Source organism: Bos mutus, chromosome 5, assembly GCF_027580195.1.
Source record: "Bos mutus isolate GX-2022 chromosome 5, NWIPB_WYAK_1.1, whole genome shotgun sequence".
NCBI lineage: Eukaryota > Metazoa > Chordata > Mammalia > Artiodactyla > Bovidae > Bos > Bos mutus.
The window spans coordinates 57669452-57689559 of NC_091621.1; the positions used below are offsets into that span (position 1 = coordinate 57669452).

Here is a 20108-nt window from a genome sequence, read left to right on the forward strand (position 1 = left end):
ATTTATTTTTAATTAAAGGATAATTACAATATTCTGTTAGTTTTTTCCATATATCAACATGGATCAGCCATAGCTATACCTACGTCCTCTCCCTCTTGAGTCTCTCACTCATCTCCCAACCCATCGCACCCCTCTAGGTTGTCACAGAGCCCCAGTTTTGAGTTCCCTGAGTCCTACAGCAAATCCTCCCTGGCTATCTATTTTACATATGCTACAAAATATAGATTGGCTCATGAATTAATGTGTCGTCCTTGCACAGGGGCCATGCTAATCTTCTCTGTATCATTCCAATTTTAGTATATGTGCTTCTGCAGCTAGCATTGTTTTGAACTTTTTGAGGTGGCTTGAAGTTAGAATGCTTATCAATTCAAAAACTACCTATAATGCTTACCACAAAGGGTTACATATCTGGCATATATTGTGTTTCTGCTTAGAGTCATTGAAGATATGATTCAAAAGCAGAACATTACCTTAAGATAATAGCTATTCATCACAGGTGATAAGGTAAGCAGAGGCATTCACCTCAGAGATACAATATTAAATATAACAGGAAATCTTTTTCTAAGGCTTTCCTGTGGCTCAGTGGGTAAAGCATCTGCCTGCAACGTGGGAGACCTGGCTTCGATCCCTGGGTTGGGAAGATCACATGGAAAAGGCAAAGGCTACCCACTCCAGTATTCTGGTCTGGAGAAACTCCAAGGGGGTCACAAAGAGTCAGACACAACTGCTACTGCTGCTGCTGCTGCTGCATCTTCAGTCGTGTCTGACTCTGTGCAACCCCGTAGACGGCAGCCCACCAGGCTCCCCCGTCCCTGGGATTCTCCAGGCAAGAACATTGGAGTGGGCTGCCATTTCCTTCTCCAATGTATGAAAGTGAAAAGTGAAAGGGAAGTCGCTCAGTCGTGTCCGACTCTTAGCGACCCCTAAGGGTCGCAGCCTACCAGGCTCCTCTGCCCATGGGATTTTCCAGGCAAGAGTACTGGAGCGAACACAACTGAGTGACTTTCAATTTCACTTTTTCATCAAAGCAAGGAAATATTCAATCCTACCAAATAATTTATTACAGTACTAAGAAAGCAACATTGTATTCTAACTATTCATAAAAATACCCAGTCAGATTTCTTTAAGATATGACTGTGATGTCAAAATAACTTATTTAATAATAATTATAAAATGTCAAGTGTGAAAAAATGATTTTTGAGAGGTGATAATAGAGAGTATTGAAAGTTAAGACTATACTGGTGTTCATAATGCTTTAAAAATGCTCTATTACTGGTAAATTTAAAAAAAATTAAATCTCGTAAATTATAGAAGAGCAAATAAAAGGCTTTTAATAACTTGGTGGAAATAGTTCTTGAGAATAGCAACATTTCTAATTCTTTGGGTACCAAGCAAATATCAATCTGATACCTTGATTTCCAGAATGAACCTGATCAGCTGGTGAAATGAGTTATGCCAGTGACAGGCTCCAGTCTTTGAAATAGGTTCCCAGGAGGCGCTAGTGGTAAAGAACCCGCCTACCACTGCAGGAGACTTAAGAGACATGGGCTTGATCCCTGGGTCAGGAAGATCCCATGAAGAAGGGAATGACTATCCTTGGACAGAGAAGCCTGGACAGAGGAGCCAGGCAGGCCACGGCCCCTGGGGTCTCAAAGAGTTGGACATGACTGAAGCAACTGCACACATATGCATACCTTGGAAGGGAAATTAATAAAGCATATTATCTTATTATTATAAGTTGCATTCTTAGGGGTTAGGTAAAGCTAACTATCTTTTCCTTGAGGGTATAATCATTTCAGTAAGTGGTTGTATACACAAAACTTCTCACCAGGATGGTGGACCCATGGTGACAGTGCAGATGCAGTAATACTTGTGAGACACTCGTGAGAAGTCATCTTTCAGGTCTCAATATGGCTAAATGAGGAGTCAGTAAAAAGAAGGCAATGCTCATGCTGCTCACATGAGAGCCTCAGGGTCTAACACACCTATCTTTGCCTTAAAGTAAAGTGAAGCTGCTCAGTTGTGTCTGACTCTTTGCGACCCCATGGACTGTAGGTTCTTCCATCCATGGGATTTTCCAGGCAAGAATACTAGAGTGGGTTGTCATTTCCTTCTCCAGGGGATCTTCCCGACCCAGGGATCGAACCCAGGTCTCCCTCATTGTAGGCAGACGCTTTACCGTCTGAGCCACCAGGGAAGTCTAAGTCTTTGCCTTAGTGACTCTCTAAATTAATTGAGATGAGAATTCAAGGAAGATTTTTTTGTGGGTCTCCAATCCCCAGGGCAGTGTTTCTGATAAGCTTGTCCTTGAAATACTTCTTCAGCTGTGCTTGGGATGTTTTTTGAAATGAAGAGTCCTCCGCTACACATAGACCTCTATTGACAAGTTCGGGGAAATGTGTATATATATATATATTTAAATTCAGTCTTTCTTGTGCACTTTAAAGAATAAAATCAATACATTGGGAAGAAAATAGACTACAGCATGTTATGCTAAAATCAGATATGGTCAAGTTTGAAGTAAAAAAATAACTGAAACTCAAATCATTTATAAAATATCTTAAATTAAAAAAACAGCTTGCATTTTTCTTGAGGAAACTTATAGTCTATATATCAAGGATATCAGAAGAGTTTGCTAAAATAAGAGACACTGTGGTCTCTGGGCAGTAACATTCCAATGATATGTCACTGGTTAACATTGCCATTAGTTTTATATAAATGGTATGAAGGTGTTTTTAGAAAACTATCCCTGTAATTCTAAAATTCAACAGCACATATCAAATACATAAAGAAACAATTCAGAAATGTGTCTGAATATTTCTGAGCAATTATTTCTATTCAGAAATAATTGATGGTTGGAATGGAGAGCCATTTTAACCAAATAAACCAATACCATCCAAGGGGCAAAAAAATTAGAATTTGTTTTATCTGATTAAGGATCATATTACTATTTTACCACAAATATCTTATTTAATAAAATAAATGTTTATGTTCCAGACAACCAAAGTAATGAAAGGTACATTCAGAGTTAACACAGGACGGTAGAGTTGTTTCTAGGTGGTGCAACTGTCATCATGTGGAGACTATTGAGATGTTAATTGACACCAGGTTAGTATGGGGAAAAGTGACAGCTTTATCATCAAATGCTATATTTCGGACATATTAATAGTTACTGATATAGACTCATTAAGTACAATATTTTAGCTACATGTAATAATTCTAGAGAATGGGGGACAACAGACCTTGAATTTTTACATTTGGAATATTCTGATGTTACACTCATCATCTTTACATAAAATAGTTCCCAGGTTATTTTAGTTAGATGTTTTGAATCTTTGGGTGTAAACATGTAGTTTGGTGGGATCTTGAAAAGTGTGACAGTGTCTTGAAATCTGTGAATCACATAATAAATATCCAGATTGGAGCTAATGGTTTATTTCAACAATTTTTTTTCTTGAATATTTTTTAAGGAACAGTAGTCAGATTTGTATAAATTAGTAGTGCAGGGATTGGCTTTAAAATCAAATGCAGCCTTATAAAGACTCTATGATAAATATATTAGAAAGTGCTGTAACAAGTTGATTCATGTTTGAAATGAAGTATAAGGACACTGTGAGATCTCAGCCTTAGTTTTTCCAGCTGGACTCCTCCTAGTCAAGGGCTGAATCAATATTTCATTCAGTGAAAACTTCCTGGTGAATATTCTGTCACTTAAGAAGCTCTATTAATCATTCATGAACGAAACACATTCCCAAAGGAAATTCCAAACTGAGTCTGTGGATTAAGTTTTAAAAAGAGAATTTTTAGTACATCAGTTTTGTTCGTGTTATCACTGGCTGGACATGAAAGTAAGAAGCCAATTGGGAAAATCTATAACTAATCCCTTTGTTGGTATCAAGGGGTTATGTAAAGTTCAGCAGAACACACTAGTAAAAGTTTGAGTTGATCGTTTTATTAACAAATCCATATTTTATAGATCACTAGATTTTAAACTATTTAGATAAGTGAATCTCTTCTTAAAATTATGAAAGCTGTGTTAGGGCAACTGGATCTATATGAAATTTGATAGGTAAAATTTACAAGTTGGTATTGTTCTAGTTCACAAAGACTAATTTAAACATAGACAATATAATAGCTAAATAATTGTACATATAAATACTATTCTATTTTCTCTCAGTATTATTTCTAATTAAGTAATTTCTTTAAAACTATAAAGTATATATATTAAGTGCAGTAAAATGTGAATATTATCTTTATATATGTCTTACAATAGGTTATATCAGTAGGTTTTACAACAAGCATATTTTATTCAATTAAATAAGTCTTGATGCTTTCTACAAACAAAATAACAAAAAATAAATAAAAGATTATTCAGGACATAGGTTTGCTTAAAACCTCTACAACTTGCAACATGGCAGCTGTTCAGATGGTAACTAATACCAGATCAGCTACAGAATTCATGCCCTATTTGCCCAACACCTAATAGTAAAACCATTATCCCCTTGCTCTGAATAATGTACACAACTGCCATTCTGATTTGTCATTGTATGCCAATTCTATAACTTATTCTCTATAGTTACTTGGGAAAATAAAAATATCTCTCTAGAAACAACCCATTAGACATCTTTATAATAAATAATATCACCTGTCAAACAGTCCTTCAGACATAACTTCACTCATTATATGGGTTTTGAGAAGTGAGGACCCAAACTTGGGGATTAGTGCTCTAAATCTCAATGAAAGAGAAGCAGTCCTAGATTGCAAGTCAGTGCACCTGTATGGGGACCTTGACTGTTTCTATTCCAGAAGATGAAGTCCTTCACCAAGCTGGCAAAATGTTTCTATTATGTCTAGAAACATAATCAGGTGGCCTTTTCACATCTACACACATTCTTTAAATACTTGTAATTTCTGATCACTGTCTGATTTGATCAAGATAATCACAATGGTGTGATCACTCACCTAGAGCCAAACATCCTGGAATGTGAAATCAAGTGGGCCTTAGAAAGCATCACTACGAACAAAGCTAGTGGAGGTGATGGCATTCCAGTTGAGCTATTTCAAATCCTGAAAGATGATGCTGTGAAAGTGTTGCACTCAATATGCCAGCAAATTTGGAAAACTCAGCAGTGGCCACAGGACTGGAAAAGGTCAGTTTTCATTTCAATCCCAAAGAAAGGCAATGCCAAGGAATGCTCAAACTATCGCACAATTGCACTCATCTCACATGCTAGTAAAGTAATGCTCAAAATTCTCCAAGCCAGGCTTCAGCAATACGTGAACCGTGAACTTCCAGATATTCAAGCTGGTTTTAGAAAAGGCAGAGGAACCAGAGATCAAATTGCCAACATCCGCTGGATCATGGAAAAAGTAAGAGAGTTACAGAAAAACATCTATTTCTGCTTTATTGACTATGCCAAAGCCTTTGACTGTGTGGATCACAATAAACTGTGGAAAATTCTGAAAGAGACGGGAATACCAGACCACCTGACCTGCCTCTTGAGAAACCTATATGCAGGTCAGGAAGCAACAGTTAGAACTGGATATGGAACAACAGACTGGTTCCAAATAGGAAAAGGAGTACATCAAGGCTGTATATTATCACCCTGCTTTTTCAACTTATATGCAGAGTACATCATGAGAAACGCTAGGCTGGAAGAAGCATAAGCTGGAATCAAGATTGCCGGGAGAAATATCAGTAATCTCAGATATGCAGATGACACCACCGTTATGGCAAAAAGTGAAGAGGAACTAAAAAGCCTCTGGATGAAAGTGAGTGGAGAATGAAAAAGTTGGCTTAAAGCTCAACATTCAGAAAACTAAGATCATGGCATCTGTTCCCATCATTTCATGGGAAATAAATGGGGAAACAGTGGAAAGAGTGTCAGACTTTATTTTGGGGCTCCAAAATCACTGTAGATGGTAATTGCAGCCATGAAATTAAAAGACGCTTACTCCTTGGAAGGAAAGTTTTGACCAACCTAGATAGCATACTGAAAAGAAGAGACATTACTTTGCCAACAAAGGTCCATCTAGTCAAGGCTATGGTTTTTCCTGTGGTCATGTATGGATGTGAGAGTTGGACTGTGAAGAAAGCTGAGCGCCGAAGAACTGATGCTTTTGAACTGTGGTGTTGAAGACTCTTGAGAGTCCCTTGGACTGCAAGGAGTTCCAACCAGTCCATTCTAAAGGAGATCAGTCCTGGGTGTTCTTTGGAAGGAATGATGCTAAAGCTGAGACTCCAGTACTTTGGCCACCTCATGCGAAGAGTTGACTCATTGGAAAAGATGTTAAAACAGCTATTATAAGTATTATCCATATGTTGAAGATGATTCAGGAATATATGAACATGATTAAGAGAGAAACTGTAAATGTTAAAAAAAAAAAAGAAAACTTGTAGAAATGAAAATCATAACATCTCATCTGAACTGAAAAACAGTTTAGATGGGATTAACTGCAGAGCAGTTACATAAGAAGAAAACATCAGGGGATTTCAAGCCACAGCAATAACTAGTAAGACTGAAATATAGGCAGAAAACAAAAACAATAAATATAAGAACAAAGCAATAGTGACTTCAAGGATGCATCAAGTGGTCTAATATTGGTGAAGTTGGAGTTCTCGTAGGAGAAGATAGAAGGAAGCAGAAAAAAATACTTAAAAACAATGGCCAAAATTTTTCACAATTTTATGGAAACTATAAATCCACAATATCCGAGAGGTTCAATAAATTCTAAGCAGAATTGCAACATGGATGGACTAAAAATTATCATATTAAGTGAGCTATGTCAGACAAAGACAAATATCATACTATATCACCTATATGTGGAATCAAAAAAGTGATACAAATGAACTTATTTACAGTACAGAAATAGACTCACAGACTTAGAAGATAAACTTATGGTTACCAAAGAATAAAGGCAGGGAAGAGGGATACACTGGGAGCTGGCTTCCCTGGTGGCTCAGTGGTAAAGAATCTGCCCACCAATGCAGGAGACAGAAGAGACACAGGTTTGATCCTTGGGTCGGGAAGATCCCCTGGAGAAGGAAATGGCAACCTACTCCAGTATTCTTGCCTGGGAAATCCCATGGACAGAGGAGCCTGGCAGGCTGTAGTTCATGAGGTTGCAAAACAGTCATACATGACTTAGTGACTGAATAACAACAACAAAATTAACAGATATATACTACTATATATCAACTAAACAATAAGGACCTACTGCATAACATAGGGAACTATATTCAATATCTTATAATAACCCATAATAGAAAAATTCTGAAAAGAATACATCGACACAAATAATTGAATCATGTTGCTGTGCGTGTGAAACTAACACATGGTAAGACAAATCTACAGCAATTAGAAAAACGCTAAGCAAATAAACAAGGAAAAAATCCTAAGGAGAGTAAATCTATCTAAAACCACATCAAAGCACGTTATAATCAAATTGCTGAAAACCACTGATAAAATCTTAAAAGTACCCAGAGACAGAGAAATGAAGACAAGAATGTCCACAGACTTCTCCTTAGAAACAGTTAAAGCCATAAGACAGTGGAGAGACTTTTTTTTTTTCTTAATAAAAAGATAACAATATTTTATTTGGGGCATTTACTCAGTATTTCACAGATCCTCAACAAGTTTTGAGGTAGGTTAATATTAGTATTTATTTTACAAACTAAAACCCAGGCAGAGATTACATCACTTGTTGCAAACCATAACAGAAGTCCTACCGTAACCAAGAATAACATGGTTTTTCAGATTAATCTGATGTGTGTGAATTTAATAGTGATAGCTTGCAAACAGTCATTAAAAACAAAACAAAACCCAAACCCCACTAGATATTATAGAAATTCTACTTTGGGTATTTTGTAGTTCTTAAATCAGTCCTACAATGATTATACATGCTTTTGAATAACCTACTTATTCTCATTACAAATCTATTTATGTACAACTAATCCTTTTGGAGAAGGCGATGGCACCCCACTCCAGTACTCTTGCCTGGAAAATCCCATGGAAGGAGGGGCCTGGTGGGCTGCAGTCCACGGGGTCACTAGGAGTCAGACACGACTGAGCAACTTCACTTTATTTTTTCACTTTCATGTATTGGAGAAGGAAATGGCAACCCACTCCAGTGTTCTTGCCTGGAGAATCCCAGGGACGGGGGAGCCTGGTGGGCTGCCGTCTATGGGGTCGCACAGAGTTGGACACAACTGAAGCGACTTAGCAGCAGCAATCCTTGTAATTGAAGAAGGAAATGTCAGTCCACTCCAGTACTCTTGCCTGGAAAATCCTATGGACAGAGGAGCCTGGCAGTCTACAGTCCATGGGGTCGCAAGAGTAGGACATGACTTAGCGACTAAATCATCACCAATGCTTATAGTAACAAATTAGCACATTATTGATTTTGTTGTTTTCTGCTTTTGGGGTGGGTGGAGCAGGAAGATAATCAGCAAGCTTTCCTCAGAGTGCTAGGCAGGTATTAAGTACAGGTGCTAGGCTCAACGCACCATCTCTGGTGATTTGGAGGCAAAGGAAAGCAGATATCTAAGGAAGCCAAGATCCAGAAAAGATGCCTGGATCCAAAAGAGGTGGAGGCCCTGCACAAGTCAAAAAGAAGACAAAAGCACTATCATCTCAGGCTACTGATACTCAGCATCATGATACAGCATCCCAATTTATGGGAAGAGCTCTTAAAAGACCAGTAAATTAGAGAGAGACATTTTTAAAGTATTGGAAGAGGGTTATAAAATACTTGAAGAGGGGACTAACCACCAAGAGGAATAAGTTAATTTTTCAAGGTGATTAAAAAGCTTCCCTGGTGGCTCAGACGGTAAAGCGTCTGCCTGCAATGTGGGAGACCAGGGTTTGATTCCTGGATCGGGAAGATCCCCTGGAGAATCCACTCCAGCAATTCTTGCCTGGAAAATCTCATGGACGGAGGAGCCTGATAGGCTACAGTCCACGGGGTCGCAAAGAGTTGGACACGACTGAGCAACTTCACTTTCAGTTTCACTTTCAAAGTGATAAAAATGATTTGATGATTTCTATACAATAGTCATATTCATAAATAAACTGATAAATTTTATTATATGTAAATTACTTCAAAAAAACTGATTACAATGTTGGCTATCTTAGGGAAAATGCTGTTAGCATAATTTGAGAATTTCAGATTAGAGAACTTTTTTAAAAAGAAAATTCATTTAAAAAATCACGAAGTATATTTTTTCATTTACATCTAGGTACTTACTGCAGTATTCCAAATAGAGGCTAAATTCACACATACTTATAATACATACTTTAACAGACACCAACTTTCTCTTTTCAGAAAATAAAAACAAAATCAAATTATTACCAGAAAGGAAATAATTTTAAATGGCAAACTATGGGATGTAGATGACTCAAAAAGTAATTCCACAAAAATGTCTTTTCTATAAACACAAACCTAAGTCAACATCATACTAAAATTGTCATATAATCAGTAGTATGGATCAGAATTATCATTTCAAATTTATATTAGTTCTTACATGTACAAAAAATTATTTTAGGCAGAAGGTATTTTTTAAACTACTTTTATAAAATTGTTCTATTTAGAATAACTTCTGAATTGTTCTTTATTCACTTTTCCCATGCAATTATTAATAATATACACAGAACAATTTTCATCAAATTGTGTTCTCTGCAATTATAATAAAGTACATACATAGGGTGCAACAATATTTATTTACCTCCAGTTTATTTCTTGAAGAAGTGGGTTTCCAGTGAGAGACAATTCATGGAGAGAAAAGCACGCATCAAACCACTTTATGGCACTTGTAAGATCTATAGAAAACAAACAATGAAAATTATTATGAGGCATTACAGATAAAGAAAAATAGTTATACATAAATGACCATTTTATGTTTGACTATTAAAGAAAAGCACAAAAATTATTTATTCTACATAATATGTTTTTAAAAGACAATATTAAGAGACTCTGCTATCATAATATATATTTCTACCATTTAGTAGCTGTGTGAATTTATGCAAATCATACAATTGCTTGGTAATTCAGGTTTATATCTATCTCATAGGGTGAGAATTAAATGAGCATGTAAACAGCTTAGAGCAAGCTTTGCCAGATCGTTAACACAACATATAAAAAAGTAAAGTCAAAAGTAATCAGAGAGTGGTAAAAATTGAACATTTGCCTAAACAGAATTACATGTATACTTTCAAAAGTAAAAACAGTAGGTCAATCCAGCAATCCAGGGTACATTAAGAGTAATTTATACTGGAATTGCTCTCCCACAGAAAACAATCATAAAACTGGACAATAAACAGGAAGCACCTGTTTTTAAGCCTGACTTGGGAGAAAACAGCAAACACACATGGTGAGCTGACAATTACAATTTTTTTTTTTTTTGCCTAAAATTATTTAGCCACTTTAGAGCAAGAAAGTGGAAATCAAGCAAAGAGGCTGTTTTGCTGAGTGATGAGGCAAAGTTTAGACATGAGACTGGAATTTATGGTGAAAAGTACTGTGAAGAAGCTGAGTGTATATATGTTGGTAGGAAGAGAATTGGGAAAAAGTCTATGTAAGGGTTTACCACCGCTCCTTGGTTGAGTGCTAGACAGGGCAACATTCTGAAACACCTAGCAAAGTTAACCTGCTACTAGGCTAAGAGCTGAGTGATGACATTATAGTTCACGCAGCAGGGAAAGACACTGGAGTTTTAGCCCAGTCAGATAAGACTTAACCAAACACAGCATCTCAGAGATTCAGCCAAAATCCAGAAGGACCATGTATTAGGAGTGAAGACAATGCCCAGAGGTAGAGGAATGCATTGAGAGTTGAAAATTGAAATGATTTGCCATAGGAGAGAATGAAATTAAGGTTGACAGAAACACAATTATCCATCAATACCTTAACTGCCTGCTAGAATTACATTTACTACACTTTAAAAGAAAGATAACAATAGCTGGACTCAGTACACTTGTAGTATGAACAATGCTCAGCATACAGTTACAAAGTATTGGACATTAAAAAGAAACAGGAAAATATCATCTATCATTACGAGAAAACCAGTTAAAAGGTGGACCAAATGGAAATCAATTTTTTGACAAAGACACCAAAGTCAACCAATGATGAAAACATTTTGTTCAAGAAGTGTTTCTGGAAAAACTAAATGTTGTTTAGTTGTTCAACAACTCATCTTTGACTCCACACCATTTGTAAAAATTAATTTCAGGTAGGTCATAGACCTAAAAGTAAAAACTTAAAGTACAAGACCTTTATAAGAAAGTTAAAAAGTATAGAAAACCATCTCATTCTGGATGTAGAAAAATATTACAAAGGACACAGAGAGCAAAAATTATTAAAAATAAAAAATTAAACCAAAATTTAAATTTCTGCTTATCTAAAGATACACTTAACAAAATTAATAGGTAAAAGAGAGACTGGGACAGAACACCCACAAAACATATGTCTGGCAAATAATTTCATCCAGAATACATAAATAATTTATTCAAACCAATAAAAAATAGCCAAATTTTTTAAATGGTAAGATACTTGAAAATACACAAAACAATATACAGAAACTATCAATAAAGGTATGCAAAGATGTTCCATATCATTATCCATCAGGGAAGTGCAAACTAAAACCCTAACGAGATAATATAATGATATACCAAAACCCTATAGAACGGAGTGATTGGAACTCTAATGTGGGGAAGTAAAATGTTACAACTATTTGGGAAAACAGTTTTATTAGTTTCTTATAAAGTTAAGTATACACTAACAGGGGCTTCCCTGGTGGTTCAGATGGTAAAGAAACTGCCTGCAATGCAGCAGACCCAGGTTCAATCCCTGGCTTGGGAAGATCCCCTGGAGAAGTGAATGGGAACCCACTCCAAGACTTGCCTGGAAAATTCCATGCATGTAGGAGCCTGATGGGCTAGAGTCCACAGGGTCAAAAAGCGTCGGACACGACTGAGCGACTTCACTTCACTTCTAGTATTCTTGCCTGGAGAATTCCATGGACAGAGGAGCCTGGAGGGCTACCGTCCATGGGGCCACAGAGTTGGACATGACTGAGTGACTAATACTTTTCACTTTGACTTTCATGTATCTACTCTATTATCCAGTAATTACATCCTTAAACATATATCCAAGAAAACTGAAAACTTAGGTTACAAAAGTATTTGTACATGAATTTCCATAGGAACTTTATAATCAGAGTGCCCCAAACAGATGGTCAATACTGAAATCAGATTGATTTTATTCCTTGCAGCTAAAGATAGAGAAGTTCTATATAAGCAAAAACAAGACCAGGAACTGACGTGGCTCAGATCATGAACTCCTTATTGCAAACTTAAGACTTAAGTGAAGAAAGTAGGGAAAACTACTAGACCATTCAGGTATGACCTAAATAAAATCCCTTACTACTATACAATAGACTCAGGGATTATATATGATAGAGTGACTGAAGAACCCTGGACAGAAGTTTGTGACATTGCACAGGAGTCAGTGATCAAAACCATCCCCAAGAAAAAGAAAAGCAAAAAGGCAAAATGGTATACTGAGGAGGCCTTACAAATAGGTAAGAAAAGAAGAGAAGCTAAAGATAAAGGAGCAAAGGAAAGATATATCCATCTGAATACAGAGTTCCAAAAAATAGCAAGGACAGATAAGAAAGCCTTCCTCAGTGATCAATGCAAAGAAACAGGAAAACAATAGAATGGAGAAGACTAGAGATCTCTTCAAGGAAATTAGAGATACCAAGGGAACATTTCAAGAAAAATGGGCACAATAAAAGAAAGAAATGGTATGGACCTAACAGAAGCGGAAGAGACTAGGAAGAGGTAGCAAAAATACACTGAAAAACTATACAGAAAAAAGTCTTAATGACTGAGATAACCAGATGGTGTGTGATCATCCACCTAGAACCAGACATCCTGGAATATGATGTCAAGTGGACCTTAGGAAGCATCACCATGAACAAAGCTAGTGGAGTTGATGGAATTCCAGCTAAGCTATTTCAAATCCTAAAAGATGATGATATGAAAGTGCTGCACTCAATATGCCAGCACATTTGGAAAACTCAGCAGTGGCCACAGGACTGGAAAAGGTCAGTTTTCATTCCAATCCCAACAAAAGGAAATCCTCAAACTACTTCACAGTTGCACTCATCTCACACACTCAAAATTCTCCAAGTTAGGCTTCAATAGTACATGAACCAAGAACTTCCAGATGTTTAAGCTGGATCTAGAAAAGGCAGAGGAACCAGAGATCAAATTGCCAACATCCACTGAATCATCAAAAAAGCAAGAGAGTTCCAGAAAACATCTACTTCCGCTTTATTGACTATGTCAAAGCCTTTGACTGTGTGGATCACAACAAACTATGGAAAATTATTAAAGGGATAGGAATACCAGACCACCTTACCTGCCTCCTGAGGAAACCGTATGCAGGTCAAGAAGCAACAGTTAGAACTGGACATGGAACAACAGACTGGTTCCAAATTGGGAAAGGAGTACATCATGTAGAGTACATTATATGAAATATAGGGCTGGATGAAGCACAAGCTGGAATCAAGATTACTGGAAGAAATAGCATTAACCTCAGATATGCAGATGACACCACCTGCAGAAAGCAAAGAGGAACTAAAGAGCCTCTTAATGAAAGTGAAAGAGGAGAGTGAAAAGGCTGGCTTAAAAATCAACATTCAAAAAAACAAAAATCATGGCATCCAGTCCCATCACTTCATGGCAAACAGATGGGAAAACAGTGACAGACCTTATTTTCTTGGGTTCTAAAATCACTGCAGATGGTGACTGCAGCCATGAAATTAAAAGACACTTTCTCCTTGGAAGAAAAACTATGACCAACCTAGACAGCATATTAAAAAGCAGAGTCATTACTTTGCCATCAAAGGTCCGTCTAGTCAAGGCTATGGTTTTTCCAGTGGTCAAGTATAGATGTGGCAATTGAACTATAAAGAAACCTGAGTGCCAAAGAATTGATGCTTTTGAACTGTGATGTTGGACAGGACTCTTGAGAGTCCCTTGGACTGCAAGGCGATCCAACCAGTCCATCCTAACAGAAATCAGTCCTGAGTATTCATTGGAAGGACTAATGCTGAAGTTGAAGTTCCAGTACTTTGGCCACCTGATGTGAAGATGTGACTCTTTAGAAAAGTCCAGTGCTGGGAAAGAGTGAAGATAGGAGGAAAAGGGGACAACAGAAGATGAGATGGTTGGAAGGCATCACTGACTGGATGTTCATGAGTTTGAGCAAACCTCAGGAGTTGGTGAGGGACAGGGAAGTCTGGAGTGCTGCGGTCCATGGGGTTGCAGAGTCGAACACCACTAAGCAACTGAGCTGAACTGACCCCAAACAGCAAACAAAATATTAATCAACAGGAAAATGGACAAACTGTGATGTATTCATGCAATGGACCACACATCAAAAAAAAAAAAACATATTGCTGATACAAACAACTGAACAACTGATGTGGTGGAATATCCCAAGAATGCCAACCAAAATCTAGAGTCAACAAAGAACATACTATTTGACTCCTTTAATATAAAGATGTAGGAAAGTCAGATTTAACCTATGGTGACAGATTTAGAACTGTGATTATCTCTACAAGGGGACTGACTAAAATTGGGGATGGTGAAGTTTGAGGGTAAGGGATTGTTTAACCAAATCAATACATCATTCTTTAATAAACTTTTGATGGATGTCTCCTCTGTAATGGTTAGGTGTCAACAAGTTAGACAAATGTGTTTACTTATCTTCATTAGACTAATTTTTTATAGGTATAGGATATATGAATTTTAAATAAGAATATAATTCTCACATTTTCCAAGGTTTACCAGAAAGATATGGAAGTAATATGAGTTTAAAAGTATAAAGAAAATTTTAATTAAATTATTTCACCACACATTCAAAGGAGTTTATAATACATGGCACCCTAATAAGCCATTCTGGCATTTTGACTATTTTAAGTTCAGTTCAGTTCAGTTCAGTTGCTCAGTTGTGTCCAACTCTTTAAGACCCCATGAATTGCAGCACACCAGGCCTCCTTGTCCATCACCAACTCCTGGAGTTCACTCAGACTCACATCCATCGAGTTGGTGATGCCATCCAGCCATCTCATCCTCTGTCATCCCCTTCTCCTCCTGCCCCCAATCCCTCCCAGTATCACAGTCTTTTCCAATGAGTCAACACTTCGCATGAGGTGGCCAAAGTACTGGAGTTTCAGCTTTAGCATCATTCCTTCCAAAGAACACCCAGGACCGATCTCCTTTAGGATGGACTGGTTGGATCTCCTTGCAGTCCAAAGGACTCTCAAAAGTCTTCTCCAACACCACAGTTCAAAAGCATCAATTCTTCGGTGCTTAGCTTTCTTCACAGTCCAACTCTCACATCCATACATGACCACAGGAAAAACCATAGCCTTGACTATGGTTTAAAATGCACTTTAAAAAAAGGAGCAAATTTAAGAGCACTCTAATCTTCCTTCTTTTTCTTAAAAGCAAGAAATTAAATTCCCATGTGAAAGATATTTTCCTATAACAGAAGCAAAGAGACATTCTTGTCTTAAGGATGGGAAGCTAAGGCCAAGAGATATGTATGCAAACAAGCTTGTTAAACTAGCCTTTATTTCCTAGGCACTTTTCAATCCAATTAACTACCTTAGTGCCCAAGCCCCTCGGCTTCCTCTCATTTTCACAATTTACTACTCTTCGTCCAACTCACTATGTAAGTTCAACCTTAATTGCTTCTTGGGGTCTTAATTTTCTTGTGAGGACTCTCATGTACAAGTAAAAAAAAAAAAAGAAAAATTAAAACTTGTATTTTTTTTCTTCTATTTATCTGATTTACATCAGTTTAATTCTCAGGCCCAGTTTGAGAAAAGAGAAAAATTTCCTCCTCTACACCATTTGGTATAGATATGTTATATACATCTACCCAGAAGATTTCCTTATCATATTTAGAACAGAAACCCAAAAGCCTATTATTTGAGAAACAACTATGTATTATTATAAACTTACCAGAAAGACAATTGTTGCTGACATCCAGTTTTTCCAAAGAAACAAAATGAAAAAGTGGTGCGATTTTTGTCAAGCTGAAAACCAAAATGGAATTTAAAGAAAATTTAAATTGGAGTGTTCTTAATATTATTGATGTAATTATACAATAATATATTTATTTAACGCAATAATATAATGTTATAAATTATAACTCTGGAAGAAATACATAACAGCTGCATTTTCACAATAAAATACAATAATGTAACATTAACTAAAAGTACTTTTAAAAAATACAGTAGTTATAAGATGCTAAATATTTATTCTATAATATATTTATAATAATATATACAAATATATAAATATTTATATTTATTTCTAAAGAGAAATGATCATGGAATTGCTAATATCAATAATAAATATCAGGAAGCTTAATGTGTACTTGGTATTAAAATAAGAATAAATGGGCTTTCTGTTGTTTTGTTTAGTCTTTGTATATGAATAAATTTATAAAGAATTCATAATTTATATGTATTTTCTCTGGCTCAAACATATAACAAACCATTAAAAGTAAAAAAAAAAAAAACATAAGATTATTTATTTTTACATATTAATAATATAACTTTAATTAGAGTCAATAACTTTGTTTTTAATTTGAAAAAGTTTCCCTTACTAGATTCAAAGTATTATAAGTCTTGTAAGTATAAAAGTTACACTGGGGTTGTTTTTAAATTGGAAATATGCATTTAAGGAACATAATAATAGAAAATGTTTTCTATTGATAAAATACTTAAATTTATCAAACATATACTAATATTTAAAACTCATATTCATTAATATAAGCACGTTCAAATTCTAATAACAGTAAACTTTTCTCTGGCTTTTAAAAGTTTCTATCATTTTTTAAGATACAACTATCATTAATACCCCACATTTAAATAAGGAATATAAGTAATATTGAAAATATTCACAATTAGTAACAAAAAGCTATGAAGGGAAAATTAATTTTAGTTTGATTTGCATTTCAAACTAAGACAAGATTACACTTTCTTTGTTACATAGCATCACATTACCCTAGCTACTTGGCAATAAAAATTAAGCTAGTTCATCTAAATCTTTAAAAAAGATGAAAATTTCTTTGTATAAAATATATTCTCATCACAAATAAAAAAGTCTTCTGAATTAATACCCTCTATAAATGCTGAAGATTCATACATGTTCAGAATAAGCTTTTACTAAAGGAGTATCTCTGGTACAAAACAAAAAAGAAGTTAACTTCTACTTTTACTTTCTTGGTGTTTATAATGTCCCTCTAGTTGTCCTGGCAGAGATTTTTACATCTTTATTCCTACCAACATCTTGCCACGGTAAAAACAACAACAACAAAAAAAAAAAAAAAGTACTATTATTCTAAGATCAGAAGTTTACAGGATAATATTGTGACTGGAAGCATCATGTCACAAAGCCAACCCTTGTGCTGAGCTTAACTCCTGTATTATCCTGTTCTACATTAGAAGAGAAACAGAAGATGCTACTGAGGCTAAAATAGACTAAATAAGGAGACTGGAAGATCTCTCTGATTATATTCAATCCTAAGTACAATACTACTATTAACACTACCTGAGCAACACTAATTCCAGGGGAAAATATCCAAGGTAATAAAAGAAAAAGTGATCAAATATTGGTCATTACATTTGTATATATGGTTCACTATCTGCATATACATTCCTTAATAGCAAAATTTACTGAAACATCACATGTATTCTAAAAAAGAAAGAAAGAAATATAAAACTTTTTCAATACATAATCAATGGCTTTGAGTTCTAATTTTATGACATTTCCTACTCAGGCATTCTAGATCATTATTACAAGTAAGAAAGTTAAGTTCTTCAAGTGAAAATACAGTTCTAATAAATACATTTATTAAAAGCAAATTCTTACTTTTTTTACCTTTAGTATATTTCTAATACTAAATATTTGCCCTTATGCTAAAAGGATTTTGAAAGATTAATAGATACTGAGTTTTTCTCTTTTGTCAGAATATCTCATGTTTTTAACCAATAAGTTATATGTGGCAACATTTGGTAATATATAGGTTATAAGAGACATCAACTAAAAATAACCAATCAAGTTTTAAAATTGAAAATAAAATTCTCTTTGCAAAAATAAAGTATTTCTTGAGGTAAAGAAATATTTGGTTTAACTACATATTTTTTATAATATCAGAATTTTATCTTTTCAGAGAACCATGCTTTTAGAATCACATTCTTTTTTTTTTTGAAATTTTAATCAAGAAAACTGGCTATTCATTCACCTTTATGACTATTCATTAGGATGGCAGAAACCTAATAGTAGAATCATTTTTTTTAACCTCTATAACTTTCCTTTTACTGACATTCTGTGTATATTTTTTTCCAAGAAAATTCAAACCAGAAAGACAAAGGACATTAGTGAAAACCTAATACCATTTGACCTTGTCACATTAGCCCTGGGCATAAAAAAGATATAAATTTCAAAGACGACAAAAAGCAAAAGATTTGTACAATGAGCAGCCAATGGGAAATAGTTTCCACTTTCTGCTCCTACTTAGAGTCTCACTGGAAGAGGAAAGACTTATGAAGCTGGAGAGTCTTCCAGTTAGAACTCCACTGAGAAAAACTTAAAACAGTCACATGTCCTAATGAAAATTCAAAACAGAAGTCAGGATGAAACAAGTATTTCAAACAATAAGCAGTAAGCATCATTCTTTATATGTATTTGATTTGTTGGAAAAAAGCATATGGATACATAATTTCTTCCTTGTGATGAAAATATTTATCAAAAATTAAAAGGAAAATAGGTACATTTTAAAAGATATGCCAACCACAAATCCAAATATCACATTTATAAAATTCTCCTCAGGTTTGCAACATGTACTGACATACAGTATTGTTTTGAATAATCACAAAATCCTGTAAAATAGGTAAGGTAGGTATTACCACACCTTTTATATGTGAAAAAACTGAGGATCAGGTAGTGAGAAAAGATTTGCTCAGTGTCAACTGACAGGTAAGTCGTTAATTCAGAATTCAAACCCAGCCAGATCTATTGATCCTGAGTTTTACCAAACCTAAAGTAGTTCTGAAAAAGTCAACTCACATGGTAAAAGCTTAACATAATATGGGTAATTTCTACAGTTAATGGTGTTAGCTTCTTGTGAAAAATACCTAGTATGAAGATTATTTTTTCACTGATTTTAGGAGATAATTTCACTAATTTACATGTTTATTTCTATCAATCACATTTCCCTGGTGCCCTCAGGACTTATTCACTTAATTCTCAAAATGGTAGGTTATTTAGTTAAAAGCTTTCAGAAACTCACACACAAAAAAACCTTCAAATATAAGTGATATTGTTTAAAAATGCAAAATAATATATATTATATAATTTTACCACTTTTTTTATATAGCTAAGTGCACCAGATTGTTCTTTTATTTCTAAGAGATTTTGAGGGTAAGGACATATGTTACTTAGTTTCGTATCACCCAATATAGCAAACACCACCTGAATATCCAAGTGTTAAGAAGCTAATTGCTGCAAACAAAATTATAAATAAGGATTATTTGGTTTAAGTATCCCAGTTATTGTTATCAAATCTAAAATTTTTTAAATAGTTCATTTTATAAAATTCCTGGTCATCTATAATTGATGTGAGAAAGGCACATCATATTGATAGTGCAAAAGTCTATTAGCTAGTGTTAACTTTAATTTTTAAAAGCAGAATATTCCTTTGACGATTTAAATTGTCCACAGAAATAATGGAATTATTTCTCAAAAATGTTGATGTCTTAAATATTTTCTAAATTCTTTAAGACTATTATGCTCATCAATGTGGCATGAAATCTAGTTCCATAAAATGTTAGATATGTCAGTAACTGAGTGCTTTACTCCGTCTGTCCAAAGCATAAACTGAGTATTTCTACAGAAATTGTATTTCTAACCTGAAAAATACTGTGAAAAGATCCGATAAGTTTGTGATGGTCTAAATTACTTAAATAGTATTATCTGACAGTGCTGTTCAGGAATAAACATCTTTTTAAAGGCAAATCAACTTTC

The 20108-nt window shown here is 35.0% G+C and overlaps 1 protein-coding gene and 1 non-coding gene across 2 annotated transcripts in view; both read right to left on the reverse strand.

The window, feature by feature from the left end:
• The window catches only part of LRRIQ1 (leucine rich repeats and IQ motif containing 1), a 205001-nt gene that overhangs the window by 109186 nt on the left and 75707 nt on the right, over positions 1-20108 (reverse strand). The window contains exons 12-13 of the mRNA XM_070370008.1: positions 16038-16111; positions 9725-9818 (exon numbers count right to left, since the gene is read on the reverse strand). Coding sequence (XP_070226109.1) covers positions 9725-9818; positions 16038-16111 — 168 coding nt within the window. The remainder of the gene's footprint in view (positions 1-9724; positions 9819-16037; positions 16112-20108) is intronic.
• LOC138988093 (U6 spliceosomal RNA) lies at positions 215-321 on the reverse strand. The gene has a single exon (XR_011464428.1). It is a non-coding gene; the product is annotated as a U6 spliceosomal RNA (small nuclear RNA).